Below are 21,095 nucleotides of genomic sequence, written 5' to 3'. Positions count from 1 at the left end.
TCTCCTCCATTAATAACTCCCTTAATTAATTTTAAGCGGATTTTGTATGAATTAAGGGGTGAATTAATGTAAACTGATGAAAATGTAAGGTTATTTTAAGGGATTACTGGTTAGAAGAGATCTCTGTCCTTCATCCCCACCTGCTGCCAGCTCCGCTATCTGCACAACTTTGTGCAGATCTTTTTAAGTTACAAGATGTCTTTCGGTTTGCGCAGTTTCAACCGAAAGACATCTTGTAACTTACAAAGACCTGTGAATAATGTGTGTCGGCCTGATCACCACAGTGAGGTACTGTGCACATTGATGAAGGCACATTTGAGAAAACATGAGATGAGTGGAATGTTTTGCTACAAGCTCTATCCACTTCTTCCTCTTTTAAATGACGAAACAAAACACTTCTGTCATAAAATAGAGTCCATGTTCCAGGTCACTGGATTTCATTGTGACTCATTTCATTGTGAATTATTTCAAGAGTCATTGTTGTACTACAATCCGAATGTTGTTGTGTATTTATTTGCTTTGCTGATTGTTGTGTGTTCTTATGTTGATTACTGGCTTGTCAAGATAAAATAAGACAGAGATGAGATTTGACAAAGTTCCCTGCAACGAAATTTGTCTTGGAAGTCGTTGCAGGAGCGCCAAGGGCGTGAAAACAGCACACGGAAACGCATAAAAACATCATACACACATAAACTTGGAATTAAAACAAACTGCTGTGTTACCAAGCCAGTCGGTAGGTCTGTTGTCAGCATGACACTCAGTTTGCCAGAAGATGGCAGTCAACCTAAAACTCGACAACTCTTCATTGCTGTTTTTCTGCCCCTTCCTCAAATAGCCTACATCCTTCCTTCCTCTTCTTCCCAGCTGGCAGCGGACTGGCACTGTCGGGTTAGTAGGCTACCGTTTGTGGCAGTTTGACGTTTTAAAACAATGTATTGCAACACAGTTTGCAGTTAGCAGTTGTCTATTGCTAACTGCAAACTGTGTTGTTGCAATACATTGTTGCAATATATGTTTGTTTCATTGCTTTAGGCCTAATATCGCATTGGATCTGTCATGTATTTTGTGAGCAGTGAATATAAAGGTAGCAGCTAGCCCCGTTGGGACTGACACCACACTGCGTGGATGTAAGTCCCGGGTCGTTCCCTCCCTCCTTTGTCCCATTAGCTATCACATTGTTAGGCAAGGTGTCCAGACCGAATTTTGCCATTCTGACAAGCTTTCTGGCGTCGTTGAACACTCTTCTGTTACATGAGTAAAACATTTTGTTTGAAAATATAGGTAGCAAAATAGGTAGCAGCATGAACTCCAGTTGGTGGTTATCACAAGGTAAACAACCATCATAGGCTACAGGCTAAACAAAAATCAATTAGCCTATTCTTTCAGCAAATCATTATTTTGTTGTTTTTTCCTCCTCTCCTTCGATACAGCTGGCTATTCTGTTTACCAGTGGTACATTCTATTCTTCAAATAAAATGATGGGCAAGCTGAGTTTTGGTGGGCTTATCTCCACTACCTCTTGGCACTGATTACCTTTCTTAGTTACACTTCAGATGCAGAAGAGGACAACCGCAACAGAAAACTAAAATGAACAGTTTAAATTTCACCAATCAGCCAACACCGGTAGGCCTTTACATAAACTGGCCAATGCTATGCAGACTTGTGACCTATAACATCTGTCCAATACATAACCAAAACAGCAGATGTGCCAACAGCCGCACGTTTACGCACAACACGTCAGATACTGAAGACACCGTGGGGCTTCTCTCTAAAATGCTGTAGGCCACATCTGTTTTGGAAAAATGTTGCTGCCTGAAATTCATCAGTGAGTATTTAAAGAAGTACAGATTCTGTATACTTTGCTGAAACCTTTCCATCCTATTATTAAGTGGATACTGCTCAATGGCGATTGAGCCAAATATCATAAGAGGATATGTAGAAAATGATTTGCTCAGTGCTGTAAAATGTGACTGGTTGATAGTGGACAGGATGGAGGAGCGGAGTGTCAGGGCCCTGACTGACTGACCTGAATTAGCTTCTTGATGGCACTGCTGTAGTGAAATCAGTGTACTATGGGCCCTCAACTGATTCAGTGTATTTCACCCATATTTGCAATGCTGCTGCTGATGACTGCCATGATGTTTCTGAAAGTGATCAGTCCCAGCAGAGGTAGTGGACTTCGTCAATAGATTGTATAGATATTTAAGAATAGAATCACGCAAATGCTTTGAAAGGGCTAATGTATTATTAAAAAAAACAAAGTCTGGCAGTCTAGGTGGTCTTGAATGTGGCATTGGGGGAAGGTAAGCCCAGCTAATGAACCCTTTAAAGCCAGGCATTTGGTGAAGTGTCACTGCCAAATTTGGAACTTGTAATAATTGACAAAATTATTAACTTCTGCATACCATGCATTGCACAAATGGTATTTTCTGTCTCTGTGGCTCTGTTTCTCCAGCAACAATGGCTCAGTCCCCTCTCAGTTTGGACCAAGCCCAGTTCAGCTGCTCTATCTGTCTAGACATTCTCAAGGATCCAGTCACCATCCCATGCGGCCACAGCTACTGCATGAGCTGCTTGAGAGACTACTGGGACCAACGGCAGGGGCAGCAAGCCTGCAGCTGCCCACAGTGCAGAGCAACCTTCAGTCCCAGGCCTACACTGGGCAGGAACACCCTCCTGGCAGAGATGCTGGAGAGGCTAGGCACCGTGAGGCTAAGTGACGGCCCCTCCGCCCCCCCTCCCTACCGAGAATTGGGTCCCTCAGTGGACCGAGGCTTTGCGCACGCCACTTTTGATGTGTCCTCAGTCCGGCCTGAGAGGAACGAGGGGGAGGTGAGGTGAACTCTCATGCTCCGAGGGGTGGGCAACCGTGTGCCATGGAGGGCCGAGAGTCTGCAGGTTTTCATTCCAACCAAACACTACAGCAGCTGATATAGCTAATCAGTGAAATCACCTGGTGTAATGATTGGTTGGAATGAAAACCTGCAGACTCTCAGCCCTCCATAGCACACGGTTGCCTATCCCTATTAACTGAAACTCAGGGCCACACACCTGGCCTACATTACAGAGTCAGACAACCCCTGTTCATGATGTATGCTGATTATTTCATGTACTGGTATGGATTAGTTTTAGGGTAATCCACTGTTTTTATTCTGGCAGGAGACTTAACTCACGTTTGATTCTTAAATGGCAGTTTCTCTTCAAGGTTCCATGAGGTATCACTTTGCTGACACGTGAGGTTTTATTGCATGTAATGTCTCTGCTACAGAGGCTGTTGGGGGACACACGGAGACAGCTCGCACAGCAAATCAAGGAGAGGGAGTCAGAGCTACAAGAGCTGAAACAAACTCTCAAGTCCTTCTCTGTGAGTAGGAGTAAAATGGTATTTCATGATGCAGTTAGCTTTATGGGGTAACTACACTTGTTTATGTTTTGAATGTTTGCATGGCCGTATCGACTTTATGCAACTTGCTTACCAGGTATGGGGGACATTATGTCTGTCTCTCTCTCTCTGTGTAGACACATTCTTGTGAACACAATCACTCAAGAACAATACATTATAGAAACTTCATATTGACACCACAGGTTCCCCCAATAGAGTAGATGATCTGATTAGATTTTGGAGCACCTTGCGGCATATATTTGCATATTAATGAGGAAAAACTGATTTTCTTTAAACTACTATAACTAGTTAATGCTTTAAGATAGAGTTCATATTAATACCACCCATGTGTTATGTGAAGATAAGTATGTTGACATAGCCACACATTTGCTAATCAGTGCATTCATTCGCTTAATTAATAGCTTCATTAGCTTAACTGGTTATGCTTAATATATCATGGTGATTATGGCAGGACACTAGGCAGCTCAAGTGCCTCTTGTTAAATAATAATGTGATATCCAGTGTGAAGTAGCATTTTACATATTGCTTCATTTGAACTACCGAATAAAAGCAATCATCATGAAATCACTCTCAATCTAAACGCCATGATGAAATTAGCTTTAATACTCTAAAACCACCATACACACACACACACACACAAACACACAGATACACACAGATACACACATATCAACAGCTTGGTGTTTCCCCTAGCGTTTGGCCAAGGCAGCAGTGAAGGACAGCAGCAAGATCTTCACAGAGCTGCTGGAGTTCTTGGAGCGGCGTCGCTCTGAGGTAAAGGAACTCCTCAGGGCTCAGGAGAAGGCAGAAGTGACTCGAGCCGAGGCCCAGCTGCAGCATCTGGAGCAGGACATCTCGGAGCTGCGGAGGAGAGATGCTGAGCTGGAGAAGCTTTCACACACACAGGACCATGGCCTGATTACACAGGTAAAGACACTCAACCTTTTCTGAGTCAAACAACCAGCTAATGGAAACAACATGCTTATGGCTATTCAATATTTTTAATTTATTATTCAAAGTTCTAAAACTATAACTGAGTTATTTATTCACTTGCATTTTCCTTGTCCAGTGTAACTCTCTTGGTAAGTACGACTGAAGATGTACAGCTTTGTGTCAGTTTGTGTGTGAGTATGGAGTGCTGCTGTGTTTCCTCTGCGGTAGATGTGCCAGTCGTACCGCGGTCCGGCCCGTCCAGGAACAGCCAACTCCCTGACTGTCAGTCCACACATCTCCTTTGGGCCTGTGAGGAAGGCCGTCTCAGACCTGAAAGAGCAGTTAGAGAGCCTGTACCACAGAGAGTTCCCAAGTATCACCCATGCCGGTAAGTTGGGTGTCATTTTTCTGACTGTAACATATTCTTTCAGTTTCATGTTGATGGCTACAATCCAACCATACATACAATGGATATTATAAACAATGGCACACGTTTTGGACATTAATCCTACTGTGTGTGTGTGTGTGTGTGGATGTTTGATTTACTCTTTTCATAGTGAAGAATGTGAGTGTTCTGCAGGTAGCCAAGCCCAGCCCAGGTAAGTATCTTGCTCCACAAGCAATAATACATGAGCAGTTGTATGTCACCTGTCAGTGTAACACTTTTTTGGCAATTATTGAGATATTTTCAACCACACCTTTCTGTAAATATTTTTTTCCACACATTTCTGCAATGATAGATGCTGCATATGCTGCTGCTTTGGACAACAGAGATGAGCTCCTTCACTGTGAGTAACACTGATCTCTGCCAGTCTAAAGAGCCACTATACAAGCAGTCCCTCTTCCACATGTGGGCATGCACACACACTTTTATTGAGTCTGCCCTTCCTTTGCCCTGCAGTTTTCTCTCCTCTGTCGTTGGACCCATTCACGGTGCACAGGGAGCTCGTGCTGACTGAAAGGAACCGCGTGGTCAGTCGAACTGGAGGACTACAGCAGTACCCAGACCATCCTGACCGCTTCGATACTTGGGGCCAGGCGCTGTGCCGCGAGGGTCTAGAGGGCCACAGTTACTGGGAGGCCGAGTGGGAGGGCCTCCAGGTGGCACTGGGGCTCAGCTACGAGAGCATTGCTAGGAAGGTGATTCTGTCAGGTTTACACACTTGCGTGCATCCATTGGTTTTCAACCATGTGCCTTCAACCAGAGAGCAGGGAACTAATTGGTGAAATCAGGTGGGTCACGGTGGTACATGGTTGAGAACTACTGGTTTACATGGTTATGATCATTGTCTTCCACAACTATGAAATGGGAAGGGGATTTAGGATCGGTCTCTGTGAGTTTGGCACACGCAATATCTTTGAAATCTACAGGCCCAATTTTTATGAATTTTGGTTGAATCATGTGGAATGCTATTAGGATCAACAAGTCACAATACTGTACCATGACCACTGTGTCAAGGTTTGCTATAGACTACCTGTAATTTTAGTGACTTCTAAAACACAACCCCAAAAGCAAAAATAACTAGGTTATTTAACTGGTGTGTCTGATGCCGACTGCCAAAAAAATGTATAAAATCACTGGAAGCATTATTGGAGAGAAAATTAAATGCTATTCATGGCCATTCATGGGTCAGTCGGAGCAGCATTATTTGTAAAGTCCTATAAGCGTCTCCCATCAGACTTCCTTGAAATTAAGGCTTTGTTGATATTTTATCAGATTATCGATTTGTTATTAATCTGTTTGATCCCATCCTCAGGGATCAGCCAATGACTGCAGGCTGGGACACAACTCTATCTCGTGGAGCCTTCTCTGTAGCGCGTCGTCCTTCATGTTCTGCCATGGAAATGAGCCGCAGCCTGTGGTGGTGCCCCGCAGCACGGTGTCCCGCAGGATAGGGGTGTTTCTGGACCATGGGGCGGGGCTGCTTTGTTTCTACACTGTGACATCTGGAAGAGTCCACCTCCTGCACAGGGTTGAGACCACCTTCACCCAGCCCCTCTATCCTGCAGTGTGGCTGGGAGCTAAATCTAGCATCACCTTCTGTTCCATGAGCTGACAGAACACAGGAAGTCAGCATACCTTTTAACGTTATAATTTAGTAGGTCAGAACTATTTGTAGTTTTGCATGTTACTCAGGTATAGGACTGTACTTTGCCACTATAGCATGCGTATCCCTTTATAGCTAGCTAGATATGGTTTCTCAATACAGCTTGGTAAACAATGCACTTTGGGCATGCAACACTTTAAACCTCACTGACTGATGTGCCTTGTTATTCACCATTTGTTTTCAAATGTATGACAAAATGCATATATTCAGCCTATAAATACCTCTGTGACCAAACAGACGTCTTCTATTCATAGCAAATATTAAAATCTGAAGCCAACACTAAATTGGTTTCCTCTATTCCTTTTACTTCACATTCAATATTTTTAGATTCAGGAGACAGGGCTTTAGTGCAAGAGCTTGTTTTTATTATTATTAACCGTTTGACACAATCAGCAGAGAAAAGGAGTGTGGACAGAATGGGACAAGACATGCTTGAATCAGATCTTGTTGAAAGCAGCTACGTCAACACTCTGGACCTGAAATAGAGCAAGAGGGAATAACTTGCATGAGATTACAGACCAAGAGTCCACGCCAAGATTGTAATTTAACACCGTATCTGCAAGGATATTCTGGGACTGTGCATCTGTAGGTGACTGGTATTCTATGGCCACCTTCACATCTGACATTAGCATGCAACTTGTATGTAGATTGTGTCTAGACCCGGGGTGTCAAACCATCTGCCATGGAGGGCCGAGAGTGTGCGGGTTTTCATTTCAACCAAAGACTAACCCAGGTGATTTCACCAGTTAGCAGACCTTCAAATCAGCTGGTGTAGCGTTAGGCTGGAGTCAAAACCTGCATACTCTCGCCCTCAATGGCACATGGTTTGACATCCATGGTCTGGAATGATTTAGCTGGATTGTTTACAACTCAAATTGAAGTGTCCCCAGAATACACATAGAAATCTGATTCGTCTTTCAAAACATGGTAAACAAAACATAGTTCCTAATAGTTAAGTAAATTTGAGAGTTAACACCACATTTTTATTCTATCATAACACAATCACATCACACACACAATGCCAGGTGTAAAAGGGGTCTCTCTTGCTCAACTGGTCTGTGGCATGGTGTGGGACCTTTACAAAAAACACTCACCAAATATGTGATAAGACTACGGCACAACAGCACACCATCTTTGTACTCACATAGTCCTCAAACTTGGTGATCTCCTCTTCCAACATGTCTGTTCCCACCTTGTCATCCTCCACCACACATGCAATCTGTAGCTTCTTGATGCCGTAGCCCACAGGAACCAGCTTGGACGTGCCCCATAACAGGCCGTCAGCCTGCACCGAGCGCACACACTCCTCCAGCTTCGCCATGTCAGTTTCATCGTCCCACTGAAAGGGGAGGGGAGGAGGGTGAGGGATAAAGTACAAGATGAAAGGGTAAAAGCTACTGTCAAATGATCTCAGAACTCAATGTGCGCGTGTTGTGTTTTAGGCTGCTGTATAAACAATGACAATGCTTAACAAGTGAATAGACTGTGACATACAGGCTTGACGTCCAATAAGATTGAGGACTTGGCGATGAGGGCGGGTTTCTTGGCCTTCCTCTCTGCATACTCTTTCAACCTCTGCTCTTTGATTCGTTCTGCTTCTGGATCTTCATCGTCACTACCAAACAGGTCAATATCATCGTCATCCTCCTCGTCTTCCTCCTCTTTAACTGGGGCGCTGGTCTTCTTTTGCTGAGCAGGAGTGCCCTGAACAAATTAACGAAGATAACGTTAGTCGCTCACTCCCTCTCTCTGACGTTATGCTGCTAAAATGGCAGCACTGTAGAACCCCGACACAGGATGATGACTTAAAGAGTGATTACAGGATTGTCCTGCGTGCTGAAGAGGGAAGAGACTCACATTTGTGTAGGGGGCTGCAGGAGCTGGGGCTGGGGTTGCGGCAGCAGGGGATTTCTCCAGAACTGCTACCCGACATTCCAGTTTGGAAAGTGCTGACCTTAAGTCGTCCACCACTAAGCAAACAGAACGAGAGGAGTCAACCAGGTTCAAAAAGTCTAGGAAATCCACTGAAGGGATCCTGAATTGTGATTTGGTTTAGTGTATTTGCACAGTGATAAAACAGAAGCAGATAGTCTTTAACATTAGATATGCAAATAACCATCTTCTCAATAAAAGAAGATAGCCAGTGGAGGTGAGACAAAATCTAAGTAACAGAAACAACATGGTGGTATAAAAATAGAAAGCAAAATGGATTGATATCTGATTGAAGACCACACACAAAAACCCACCTTTGTGTAGGCTGTGGTTCTCAAGCTCCAGGCTCTTGATGCGAGATACGAGTTCCCCTTGATCGCCTGCCCCACTGCTGGTACTCTGCATAGCAAATAGAAAAGACAGTGGAGAGTGACAAGTCTGCACAATTAAGAGAGGGAGTGACATCTAGTGGCCAATCCAAAATATTAGTTCACTCTTCAAACCAAACCTAGAAAGCAGACCCCCATACATGTGAACACGCAACAACACACAACCAACGTCCATCTCACCAGCATCTACAGCCAGACTGGCAGCAGAAATACAGTAGCCATGGTTGGACCCTGATAGAGACAAGTGCAAAGAGGTGAACGTTGAAAGGCGGCTACTTGGATGGGGTCCATGTCTGCCATAGTCCACACTGATTAGCCTACATCTTTCCAAATGGCAATAATGCCACTAATAAGCCGACTAAAGGCGGAATTCTGAGCAACTGAGTGTGGATGTCAGCTAGGTCCACAGAGAGGGCAATGTGAGAGAGCCCCGTTGTTCTTGCCAGAAGTGGTTCCAGCCACACACAAGATGGGTGGGAGGGGCACTTACGAGCTGGGATTGGTGGTTCAGGGAAGGTTGACCAGACCCTCTGTTAAACAGCGTAGTCTTCAGCTGGGAGGGGGGGGGGGGGGGGGGGGGGGGGGATTTCAGGCATGGAAAAGAAAAACCAGGGAAAAGGGGGAAAGGGAGGGAAGGAGGAACAGAATTGAATGAACGACATGCAGAGGGGGTTTTAAAATGAAGGAATGCTACTGAGGAGCCTAGAAGAGACAGCATTACCCAAGGCAAGCAAGGAATCAATGTAGAGTCGGGAGGTTATGGAAGAGATCAAGCTAAAAGCAGATGTTCGCTTACATCCACTCACACATCCGTATGAAGGTATTATTGTAGCAAAACACCTGATAACTTGCATACTGGAAATTAACATCTGAACACACACCTGTGTCCTAAATTTGAATTCACTGGAAAGATTCACAAATGTGGAAGTCAACATTTGAATGAATGGAATAGAAGCTGCAAACTGCTAACTTATTTGCTATTTTTTTCTTCAATATATTTTTTGAGGATATAATACAACTCAGTGATTACAACTCCTCTAATCTGCTGTTGCACATATGTTACAATCTTGCAGCTTGTATTCCATTCATTCAAATATTGGCTTGCACATTTGTAAATCCTTTCTGTGAATTCAAATTTAAAAACCACAGAAGTGTCAATATTTTCTATGAGTGTAAATTCCAACATGCAAGTTCTCAGGTGTTTTGCTACAATAATACCTTCACACGTGTGTCTCATTACAGAGTACACGTTTGTTCATTTTATTAATGGCTTGAGCTGAACACGTAGCCACTAGCTCAATAAAAATCAGTATCCAAAACAAGTTCTTTCACCCTACCGGCAACAAGGAAATGACACAGCACTACCAGTCAGAAAACAAAAAGATAAATCTGTCAAGCAATTTCCCAAGCACGTACAAATTACATGCTCACCCATATGCTGCAGTTGTTCTCAGCGATAACCAGAACTACTCTACAGAGAGGCTCTTATCTGCTGCAGGTATGAAAGGTCAAAGTAAAAGCACCCCGTTTAAAGAATGTCACAATGACACGTAGCACCAACTGCATAGCATATAAGATCAAAACAGATGGGGGATTCAGAGCATGTGTTTGTGTGAGTCTCTGTGTCCAGTGTTTTAAACTGATCATTCAGTCTACATTCACTGGAGTATAAATAAATCATGTTGGACAAGAGGCAGATACTGTGCATAGCCTATAGAATAATACTTACTCCTGCTAGAGACTTCTGGATGTTCTCCCGGGCCCGAGCAATGTCTTGCAGAATGCTGTTAGCCCCTAAATCCTTAAAGAATACAAGCAGATAGAAGCCATTGTTTATATTTGTCCATCCTTTCTTTTGAAAAGGCATTTTCACCAAAACTGGAATCTCAAGAGAATCCATACACTCAATGAGTTGCTTTGCCTCGCGCCATAGTTACACTTGTAATTCCTATGGCATTTTTGAGACCTGATTCCTAAAATCAGATTTTATGACATCACATCACTGCAAGTCTTGGCCTGAAAATGGCTGTAATGCATTTCCTGTGGCTGTATTCTTTAAATCTTGTGTACATGACTCGGTACCTCCTTATGTATCATTTAATGTAACCTGCCATGGTTGGATGATAAAAGCTGCACTGAAATGACGAGTGTAACTATAGCCATTTTGTGTCCCTACATGAGTTGCATTAAGTACTTACAAGGAGGGAAGCAAAATGGCTTCAGATGGGAGATGCGACAACTTAAAGCAAAGGATAGGTAGAACTGCTAGGACAGTGTGGATACCTGTGGTGATTGTGAAGAGCCATTAATGTGCTCATAGAAGCGTCTCTCTGCCTCATCATAGCGAGGTTTATCAAACCAGATCTTCTCCTGGGCCAGGAAGTCTACTGCACTCATGGTGCTACAGAGGAGAGAGCGAGGGAGGACAACAGAGGGATATATGAAAAGGACACAGTAGGTTAGAAAATTACCATTACTACTACTAATAAGAATAATAGCCAAAAAAAAAAAAAAAAACCCTCTATCCACAATTCTTTCTTTCTTAGCTATAATGTCTCAGATCATTTTATGGCCCAATGTATGTATTCTTTTATTTTATCTATTCTCCCCACAGTCAGACCACCCCAACGCAATTCTTTAAAAAAAAAAAAGAGTAACTCAAGAGAAAATTTCACAGAACAAAAAAACAACAAATCATGCATGAAAATTATAAAATAGACCAGAGGAATAAAACAAGAGGTGAAAAAAAGACAAGCAAGGAAAAACAAATCATCAAAGAGATCACTTTCAAAAAACAAACAAACCAAAAAAAAGAAATCAACACAAAAAGACATAAAATAACACTGAAAGCATAAAGAGGAACTGAAACGCTTGGGGTGGCTCCATTCTCCTGGGCTGGGTCATACTTGTCCCTCAGTGGCCTGGTGGAGGCACCTGACGAGGCCTCAGCGTCTGGCCCCCGAGCCCCCTGCACCACCACGGCTTCAGCCCCACAGTGACCACGGAAACGGCTCTCTGCGGCATCGTAGCGCCACTTGTCCAGCCACACCCGCTCGCTGTCTGGGTGAAGGAAGTAGCAGACTCCCGCCACAGACGCTTCTTCCTCCTCTGGGACCTCGGCCGGCTCCTCTTCCTCCTGGATAGGGTGCAGGGCGTGGAAGACGTCTGCCTTGCCCTGCGCGACCACCCGTGTTTCCTCCACCACCACCTCCTCCTCCTCCTCTTCTTCCTCCTCTTCTACAAGGCTTTGAGGATGATCACTGCTTCTGGAGGTGGAGGGAGAGTTGGCCCGTTTGGAGGAATTGTTACCATAGAGATTCTGGTAGAAGGCTGCCTCGGCACGGTCATACAGGGGTTTCTCCAGCCACACATCTCTGAGCAGCTCCACTGGGATGCGGGGCAGTCCGTTAATCGGCTGACGAGTGGTTGGTGTGGCGGCTGCTTGCTGGATAGGGGTTGCGGGAGTTGGGGCTAGAGACTGATATCCCTCATCAGGTGTTGCGGGTGCGATTGGACGGTTAGGCGGAGATGGGAGGTCCAGGGAGTTTGGAATGGACGGCTGTACGGATTCTTCAACGAAGCGGCGCTCTGCTTGGTCGAAGGTTGCTTTGTTCACCCACACTGCCTGTACCACATGGTGACAAGCCACCTGATCGGCATGGCTGCATGCCGGTCGTGAGGGAGAGGGAGACATGGAGGACAGAGAGGTGGGGCGGTTCTCTCGGGCTGGAGGTGACCTGTTCGGCTGGGTGGTCCCATTGGAAGAGCGTGCCAGCCAGCACTGGTACAGGCTCTCAGCTTGCTCATAGATGCTGCGCTCAAACCACACAGAGGCACAGTCTGACTTCAGGCCAAGCAGAACTGCGCAGGGGTCCGGTGGTTGGCTGGTCCCCTGGTTTGGTTTCTCTACATTCTTTACTTTGCCTTCGACCTTCCCCTCAAGGCGGCTCTCAGGATTTGACACACGTTTCCGACGGCGGCGGCTTTTCCCACTGCGCTTCCCGTCTCCATTTAAGCTGCCACTCTCTGGGGAGGATGACGCCGTCTCTCCATTTCTCTGGCCTGAGTCAGCCTTGTTCCTACCTCCCACCGCTACATCGGTGGAACGGTCCACCTGACAATGGCTGGGCGGTAGATCGTGCTCCGACTGATCCACTGCAGAGCACTGGGGGATCTTCTGAGGCATCATCTTTGATCCGTTGCAGAAAAACAAGAGAATAACAGGGATAGGCTCTTGGATTAGTTACAGAGGCAAACAGGTTTACAGACAATTAGACAAAAAAGGGATTGATCGATGAGACTCAGTGCTAGAACTGATGTCAGTTAATCAGTTAGAGAATAACTGCTTTGTCAAAGAGTTGTTTCGGGGATCATACCCTACAGTGCAGAGAGTCTACAAATCAATCCCTGGGGAACACAAGTAGCATGCAGCAAACTGGACAAACCCCATGCAGATGAGCTTTAGCTAAAATGTTCAATGAATGGAATCGACTGGTTTATGTACCATCCACAGAAAACATTTAAATGCTCATTCCAAAGTTAGGACAATATCCATTGCTAAGCTCACTCAGGTTGCTAAAGCAGTCTCAAGAAAACAAGGTAGTAAGGGAAAATGAACTCTGGTCTGGATGCTTTTCATTCTAAATGCCCAATGCGGATGCAGAAAATTGTCTGAGGTGAAGCCAAAAATGCAAAGTGCTGAGCCCTTGAGTTCATCTTCCCACTTACACGATGGCTTACAAAATAAGTGAGCAAACAAACAAAAATAAGTAGACAAGTGCATATATAAAAGATTTTTTTTGTAAAAACAGGATTTGGGTTTACCGCTTGTGCCACTTGGACACTGACAGGTTGCAAGAATAATGCTAACAAACTGTAATCAATATCGTTTACATGATGTCTGAGCTAAAAGTACATTGGTAAAAAAATGAAGCATGCAAACAAAGTTTGGATATGAGGAGTAAAAAGCAACATTTTGGAAGATTTAGGAAATGAATAATAATTAACTTTATGTATTTATCTATAAACAGTTTACAAAATGCTTCACATAAAATGAAATAGCACAAACAACAAATAAGCTGGCATGGATGGATTTGTGATAACAGCACTGACATGCTCAAACAAGAAAACCAAACTATAATTCATTAAGTATTCAGAGGTTTTGCTCTGTCCTTGACAGCAAAATCATACATTAAGCCAAGCATGCGTTTGTAAGACTGAACAGTGTTCTGCTGTGATACAGGAAATGCATTCCCTAAATGTTTCACCATGTGGAGGTTAGTCATTTTGATACAACCGTATCAAACAACTGAAATGGATTTGGGCACAGGTCCAGGAAGTCATTTCCTGCTGTTCATTACATATATTTATCAAGCCTTTGACTCACCTTCCTTGGTAAAAGTGTTGAAATCAAACTAGTATCAAAGTCAAATGCTCAACACGTTCCTTTCATCCATTTAGCCGCAAGCCATTGAGAAAGAAATTAAACAATCACCACCTTGCAAAATAAATTAAAACTACACTGGAAATACAACTATGTAAAAAGTGAGCAACATGAAACCCAAACCCAATTACAAGTCGATGTCATGAAGAATACTCACTTGTCCAATTCTGAGAGCAAGATGAGAGGAAAGAAGCTGTGTGTTAAAGATTTCTCAAAAATAATTAACCTGGCTAATACATTAATGTGGAAATCAACTCCCAAACAGAATTCACATGGTTACTCCTTTGGTCTTGGATGATGGCAAACACGGAAAAACGTACAAACTTTTTTATTCGCCATCCTCCAAGGCTCCAATTATATGTGAGGTCATCAAGCAACACCTTGGGTGCATCCCGAAGCTTTTTCCACTACTCCTTTCCTCCCCTCCTACACAAAGTAACTTGGAGGAGACGAGGAGGGCAATGGAGGAGAGGGAGCGAGGGGAAATTAGAGGCCATTTGCTACTCCATCATCAAAAATGGATGTCTCCTATTGATGAAGTGGCCCTATCATAGATGACATAGCCCAAGCTCTCAATACGCCTTATAGCCAATCAGAATTTTGATGCAATGCAGGCACACTGACCTGAAGATGTTGACGTTAAGTAGTAAAAGTTACAAGTCAGAAAATAGCACTGACTTTAACGTTAACTGCAAGTTACGTTAATCATTATACTCACATTTATGAACTGGAAATTCCCCTGCCATGTTAATTACAAGTTTTGTCATTGTCATATTCTGGGTGTGGCCACAGTGAGCGCCCCACCCCCAAGGGAGTCTTCAGGAACTCCTTTTCTCATGTCCTCCAACATTGGGACAGCAAGCAACATGGCAGCACGAACATCAGCTTGCCGGTCACAGAGGAGAGGTGGTGGAAGTGGGGGACAGGAGGAGCGATGTCTGGAGCTCTGGGATGCACCCTTTTGGAGATGCACTATTGACAACTGTATGGTGTAATGACTTGATAACCATACTGAGGGTTTACTCTAGTTTTATTTCATGGTGCTGATCAGAAAGTGTACCCTTATTATAACCTGGGGAATTCGCCTTGGATAACCTATTACCATGGAGTCCACAATCTGGTCTCCTGGTTGGTGTCAAAGGAGTAGCTATGAATGCTGCTGGTTGATGCAATCAGAGACCATTTACTAAACCAGTGATTCTCAACCTTTTTCATATCAAGGACCCCAATTCAGTCCACATTAGAGCCACAGACCCCCATTTGATGAGATTTTGCCTCTTGGAACCAAATCTGAGAATATTTTATATTGTTAGATATGATTTTGTCCAGAATTCCATGACTATCTGTATTGTAGGTAGAGAGATAACAGTGAGACTATGACCAAAACAGTCATTCTTCTACATTCTCTAACTGTGTTAACTTCTGGTAAATGAAATAATGGTTTAACAATTCATCAATTTGCCGGGGACCCCCTGGAACCCCCTCAAGGACCCCTGGTGATCGCCGGACCCCACGTTGAGAGCCACTGTACTAAACAATAATGTGATACTTAAGCTCAGGGTCAGCTACAGTGCAGCAGGGTAGGGAGTCAGTGATTTGCTCAAGGACACTTTAGCAGGGCGGATGCTTACCAACACGGCGGCTGAGCAAATGTCATTCAAGTCAAGGATTGTCTCTTAACTACTAAGCCATTAAAAGTCCAAGATCACAGAGATTAACACATCCAAAGCCTGTATAAGGATGTATTTTCACTTGAAATTAAAGGAATACCTTGACTGATGATCAAACTAATCATAGGAATGGGGAAATGTAATGTAAGATGCTGACTGGTAAGGGAATGGCCCTTCATGGCCCCAGTAGCGCTGTCATCATCAAAAGGCTGCTAACCTTAACATTAGCCATTTTACATCACCCCGAAGCGAGTCCTGTCATAAATACTCGTCATTATCTAGTTGGTTGACGTTGCGTGACGAATAGCAACGATTACTTTAACACCTGACACCAAAGTATTCGTTTCCAATTTGTCATTTATATGAATTGTCAAGGAAGCACAGCCGGCCAGTGAAGCCGGCATGGCTCAGCTCTGGCCAACGTTAGCTAGCTGCCTCGATTTAGCTTGCCGATTGCTAGCTTCAGCTAGCAGACGTTAGCCTTCTGATTCACTGCTGTCTGTCCCTCCTAAGCATGAAGTATAAGATAATATGCCAGCCTGCCTTGAAATAAATTCCCCCCAAATCCACTGACCGAAACCCCAGCTGTCAGTTAACGTTAACGTTACTTACTGCTCTGTTTGTCGGTGGCGGACCGGGCCGGTTGATAAAACGTGTGCGTCCAGCTGTATTCGGTAACGGGAAGGAGGAAGGGAAGGAAGGAAGGAAGGAGCAATGGTTGTGTGAACTTGAAGGATGGGGGAGGGGGAGCGATGATTGATGTTGATTGTTAACCCCGACACTAATCTCATGTATTGTTATTTTCAGTGAGGTAGTGGTAAATAAAAAGGTGGGTCATATGGCAATAACCACCTCCAATAAACAAAAATCAATTATAGTTTCAGAGAATTTATTTTTGCTTTCCTTAACGACTGTATCCCCACATAACTACATCAGTTTGACACTTCAAAGATATATATTATGAACGTTCATTTACATTATAAAGATTTCTGTCAGCCGAGGTTGGAAAATAATTTTACAAATAAATTGGGGGCAAACTGAGTTCAAGTGGGTTTACCCTCTACTAGATCCCTCCATGTACTTCATCTGTACCCATCTATCGGTATGATTTTCCCATTTGATCTGCATAAGTTTATATTGCTTTGTATATTCCCATTCACTGAGAATCTGAGTTTCAAGGTTTTAATTGGATCCAATACAGCTCTCCAGTTGACTTCAAATTAAATGAACAAGGCAATGCACAAAGGGAACCAGTTCACATCACAGTTTATGAAAAAAAACAACATTCTACACACTTTGAATTATATGTAAATCATGAATATTTTTCTAAACGTGTGACACAAAGCTAGTACTGACTAAAAACTACATCTGGAAAAGAAATTGCAGCTGCATAACCGCAACCATTCTTCAATGACCCCAAATGTATGCTTTATTTGGCCAAATATAAAATGATAACAGTAGTGTATTGTATTTAAATACATTAAGATCAGCAGATTAAAGTTCCATGCTGTGGAACTCGATGATCAAATATTTATTTTATTATCAGTGTGCATGTTAAGATTGAGCTATAAACAGTATCAGGGCAATGGTACTGGCAGGGAGTGCTGTTGGCTTAGTTCACTGATGTATACTTTCTGTTCAAAACAAATCCCTCCTGTCACAAAAAAGGATTATCAGAAGTATGAACTGCACTCATTTTTTAAAAAAAAAAAAAAAAAGATGAGACCAATGAAAGTCCAGTTTTGTCTGTATGTCCCTTGGTGACATGAGCCACAAAGTCAGTTTGCCGTTAGGCTTGAGTCAAGTTTAAGTCTGAATGAGTGGTTATTAAAGGAGCAAAACAGCAACCGAGTGTCCATCATTTCCTGCATCCCGCTGCTGCCGACTTGCGGCCGAGCTCCCTGGCTCTCTCGGTGGCAGATTCCACGGCACTCATAGTTGCTGCCCTCACACCACCCTGCTCCAGGGTGTGAAGCCCGTAGATGGTCGTCCCTCCTGGGGTGCACACCTCCGAGCGAAGCTGAGCTGGATGCTTCCCTGAGTCGCGTAACAACCGGCCAGCACCCTGCAACAAGAGGGCAACGAAAAGACAACTAGATCGATGAGGGCGGGTTCAAACGTCGTACTTTTATACTGAGAGTTCTGAGACAGGCAGACATCAGCCATTTTTTATACTTATAACAAGTGATACTAAAAATGGCTGCTGTTACTACATTGAACCAAGAGCACACAAAGTGTAAAACTGACCAGAATAGTCTGAGATGCAATGCTGTGGGCCAGAGCACTCGGCATGCCCATCTTAACAGCCCCTTCTGCCAGTGCTTCAGCAAACAGGTACACCTGCGGAGTGAATCACATGCAGAGACATCAGAATTAAAAAGGGCAATATGCAAGATTTTGCTGTTCGGTAGCAGAAAATGACCATAATATATCTGCAGGGATCTGATGGGGTATTTGATGAATACAAATGACTCAACTATTACTTTGCCAGGTGCTGAGATTTCTGGTTTCAAAACTCACATTTCCAAACAATGGAGGACAGTGCTACAAGGTGTCGCAAGACTTTTTGTTCAAGCCAAAAAAGCAAGTGACAAGTACAGTATATACAGACATGGATCTCTGCTCTAAGTAGCTTGCTTACTCATCTCTATTGTGAAAATGTGACTCTTATTTGTGTCCATTACAGGCCACTGTAAACTGTGCCAGAGACCTGATAATGTTGCAATTCCTTGGTTGCTGATAGAGTTTGATAAAAGTCATAGATTACTTAATGCCCCTTTAAATACATGGAAGATAAATTTCCTAAAATTCAACATGATTTAATAAGACAGAACCACTGGTTTCAAACATATTTGTGTTGAGGAGTAGAATAGAAAAGACATAACAAACAGGTCTTTTCTCCCCCCTAGAGCACTCACAAAGGCGACCCCGCTACCACTCAGTCCTGTGTGGACATCAATCCAGGACTCAGGTCCCTCCTCCACCAAACCACAGTGATGCAACAAGGAGCGAAGCAGAGCTCCATCCTCGGGCTTTGCCTGGGATCCCCTTGAAAACAGGAGAGCCCCTTCTTGGAGCAAACACGGGAGGTTGGGCATCAGCCTGAGGACTACTGAATTTGCTGGCAGGAGCTTGTAATTGAAAAAGGGAAAAAAATAAACAAGATTACTCATCTATCAGCTAACATGCTTTCGGTTTATAGACCACTACATGTGGGCCGAGGGACTCACCTGCTCCAATGTTGCCAACGTTACGCCGGCTGCGACAGACACAATGATGTGTTTCTGAGTGACGTATTGCGAGATCTCACTGAGAACAAGTGGAACCAGGTGAGGTTTGACTGCCACAAAGACCAGATCTGAACCACAAACCAACTCTGAGTTGGAGTGAGTGACTGCAATCCCCAACTCCTGACAAGCAATTGGAAGAGACGTTATTGAACAGCATGTACCTTCATGTCGGCATGCTCACACAGCATGAATCCAAGCACAGAGGCAAAACATCAGCTCAGCTTGCTTTGTCTGAGAAAGGTGAAGGTATAAGGGAAATAGGGGATATGGAGGGGATAATAAAAAAGGAGAGAAGAGGGAAAAACATACCTGAAAGCGCCCCAAGTTCCTGGAGGATGGGGCACTCACTTTCACATTCATGGGAAGAACATCTCCTATAATGGAAACATAAGATTGTAAACTCCCTCACTTAACACCTTTGCCCTGCTTCACCCCTGTCCTCCTGACTCACCAGACAAGATGCCCTTCGCTATCCCATAGGCCATGTTCCCTGCCCCGATAAAACCAATCTTCAGCTGCGAGTCCATCTCAGGGTCTGTTTTGATCTGCCAGACGGGTAGGGACAGAGGCCAGAGGAATCATCAACAACATGCTACAATCACACTCTCACATTTAGCTGAAAACAATTACATTTGAACAACCCAGAGGCATCTTCCCTAGGGTATAGGTTTTGCATATGAATGTGCGGGGGGGAGAGGGGTAACAATTTTGACAACAGATGAAAGAAATCATGGAATCAACTCAGAATTATGGTCTTATGACAAACTAGACCGAATCCACGGTGTCACCCCTACAATCAAATCCAGATTCAGACTGGAACTGTCTGGGCAGGGCTGAGGCCAGTGCAGGATAGATGCTTCTCCATCCGAGTCTTCCGTCACTTCATCATTCCTATCAGAGTGGACCACAGCTCCGACTAAGGGACGCCTCGATTCCATGATTGCAATCATTGTTTTTTCATAACGCCACCAACCCTGTATTTTGGAAGGGGCGTTGGACTGTGGTTGCCGCTTGCACTTGTAATATGCACTTTTGAGAACTTTCCAACGAATCTTTAATTGATCCACTGATCTGTGGTAGCCGGCCGCTGTCATTCTCCTGTGCGCCACCTTGAAGAGTTTGTTGTTCCTAACTTTCCTTCCGTCTAGGCATTTCTTCATGTCGAGCTCCTTGAGGATTTCCAGAAATAACTCCGTCTCCCTCACGTCCCAGTTCTGTTTCTTAATACTAGTCTCGTCCATTGTTGTGGCAGAGCAGCCAAATTAGCTCGTTGGCTAGTAAACGTTAGCGCAGCAGCAAAATGTTGTTCAGACAGCTAGCTTGCTACTGAGGTACTAGCATGTCTGAGATGTGGCAGAGGCAGAGCTATGCAGTTGCTAGCTTTAACTTTAGCTTTATTCAGCCCACTGGTCGTCCAAACAGTGTCGATTAAGTGCAATGGCCTCTCTTTAAACACCTGGATAGCCAAATGTAGCTCTGCTGCTGCATCTAGCTAGCGTTAGCTAGAAAATAATCCAGGGAGAGATTATAGAAACACAATGCACGTGTTGCTTGTTGACTGGGCAACCATAAAGTAACCCAGAGTGTAACAAACACGATGTCACACGATGCAGTGAACAAAAAACGGCTAACGTTAACGTTGGTAATAGGATATTTATTCACCTGATACATTTAAGATTTGTCCGAAGTTTTGCACAGATCAGATTGCAGGTTAATTTCAACTATCTGCCCGGTCTGTCAGGTCGGATGCACCGGCGCATCCACAAACCAGCTGGCCGTCCGTAAACTATTGGTCCGATTGGTTTGTACTCGCTGCAGCACCAGGTAGGCGGCGTCTCCAGTACCTTCATTCACTTCAGCGACCAATTTTACAACCCCCCTTTCCGTTTCAGCTGTGACTTAAATCGAACACATCCCATATCCGCCT

The 21,095-nt window shown here is 44.0% G+C and overlaps 3 protein-coding genes across 7 annotated transcripts; 1 reads left to right on the top strand and 2 right to left on the bottom strand.

Annotated features, from left to right (window-relative positions):
* Positions 1-862: 862 nt before the first annotated feature.
* On the top strand, positions 863-6,714 carry LOC139921588 (tripartite motif-containing protein 16-like protein). The gene is made up of 9 exons (XM_071911866.2): positions 863-888; positions 2,456-2,832; positions 3,269-3,364; positions 4,097-4,330; positions 4,565-4,724; positions 4,894-4,935; positions 5,077-5,124; positions 5,238-5,476; positions 6,094-6,714. Exons 2-9 carry the CDS (start codon positions 2,461-2,463, stop codon positions 6,391-6,393), a joined length of 1,491 nt encoding a protein of 496 aa, XP_071767967.2. The 5' UTR covers positions 863-888; positions 2,456-2,460; the 3' UTR covers positions 6,394-6,714.
* Positions 6,715-6,787: 73 nt separating this feature from the next.
* eef1db (eukaryotic translation elongation factor 1 delta b (guanine nucleotide exchange protein)) lies at positions 6,788-16,610 on the bottom strand. 3 transcript variants are annotated; one of them, XM_078285692.1, is made up of 9 exons: positions 16,491-16,532; positions 11,049-11,166; positions 10,495-10,566; positions 9,256-9,318; positions 8,691-8,775; positions 8,302-8,414; positions 7,939-8,148; positions 7,589-7,783; positions 6,788-6,920 (listed from the first exon to the last, which is right to left on the bottom strand). In XM_078285692.1, exons 2-9 carry the CDS (start codon positions 11,160-11,162, stop codon positions 6,882-6,884), a joined length of 891 nt encoding a protein of 296 aa, XP_078141818.1. In that variant the 5' UTR covers positions 11,163-11,166; positions 16,491-16,532; the 3' UTR covers positions 6,788-6,881. The 3 variants fall into 3 exon arrangements, with proteins under 3 accessions (XP_078141818.1, XP_078141819.1, XP_078141817.1); XM_078285693.1 differs by lacking the exon at positions 16,491-16,532 and adding an exon at positions 11,672-12,969; XM_078285691.1 differs by lacking the exon at positions 9,256-9,318 and having other exon boundaries at positions 16,491-16,610.
* A 517-nt stretch (positions 16,611-17,127) lies between these two features.
* pycr3 (pyrroline-5-carboxylate reductase 3) lies at positions 17,128-21,091 on the bottom strand. Of its 3 annotated transcripts, none has more exons than XM_071911870.2 (7): positions 20,831-21,091; positions 19,620-19,713; positions 19,478-19,542; positions 19,109-19,288; positions 18,797-19,009; positions 18,126-18,218; positions 17,128-17,943 (listed from the first exon to the last, which is right to left on the bottom strand). In XM_071911870.2, exons 1-7 carry the CDS (start codon positions 20,837-20,839, stop codon positions 17,737-17,739), a joined length of 861 nt encoding a protein of 286 aa, XP_071767971.1. In that variant the 5' UTR covers positions 20,840-21,091; the 3' UTR covers positions 17,128-17,736. The 3 variants fall into 3 exon arrangements, with proteins under 3 accessions (XP_071767971.1, XP_071767970.1, XP_078141627.1); XM_071911869.2 differs by lacking the exon at positions 20,831-21,091 and adding an exon at positions 19,963-20,671; XM_078285501.1 differs by lacking the exon at positions 20,831-21,091 and adding an exon at positions 20,142-20,191.
* Between the last annotated feature and the right edge of the window lie 4 nt (positions 21,092-21,095).

Source organism: Centroberyx gerrardi, chromosome 9 (assembly GCF_048128805.1).
Source record: "Centroberyx gerrardi isolate f3 chromosome 9, fCenGer3.hap1.cur.20231027, whole genome shotgun sequence".
In the NCBI taxonomy this organism is placed as follows: domain Eukaryota; kingdom Metazoa; phylum Chordata; class Actinopteri; order Beryciformes; family Berycidae; genus Centroberyx; species Centroberyx gerrardi.
The sequence above is the reverse complement of the archived record's forward strand: the minus strand, read 5'-3'. Positions and strand labels throughout refer to the sequence as shown.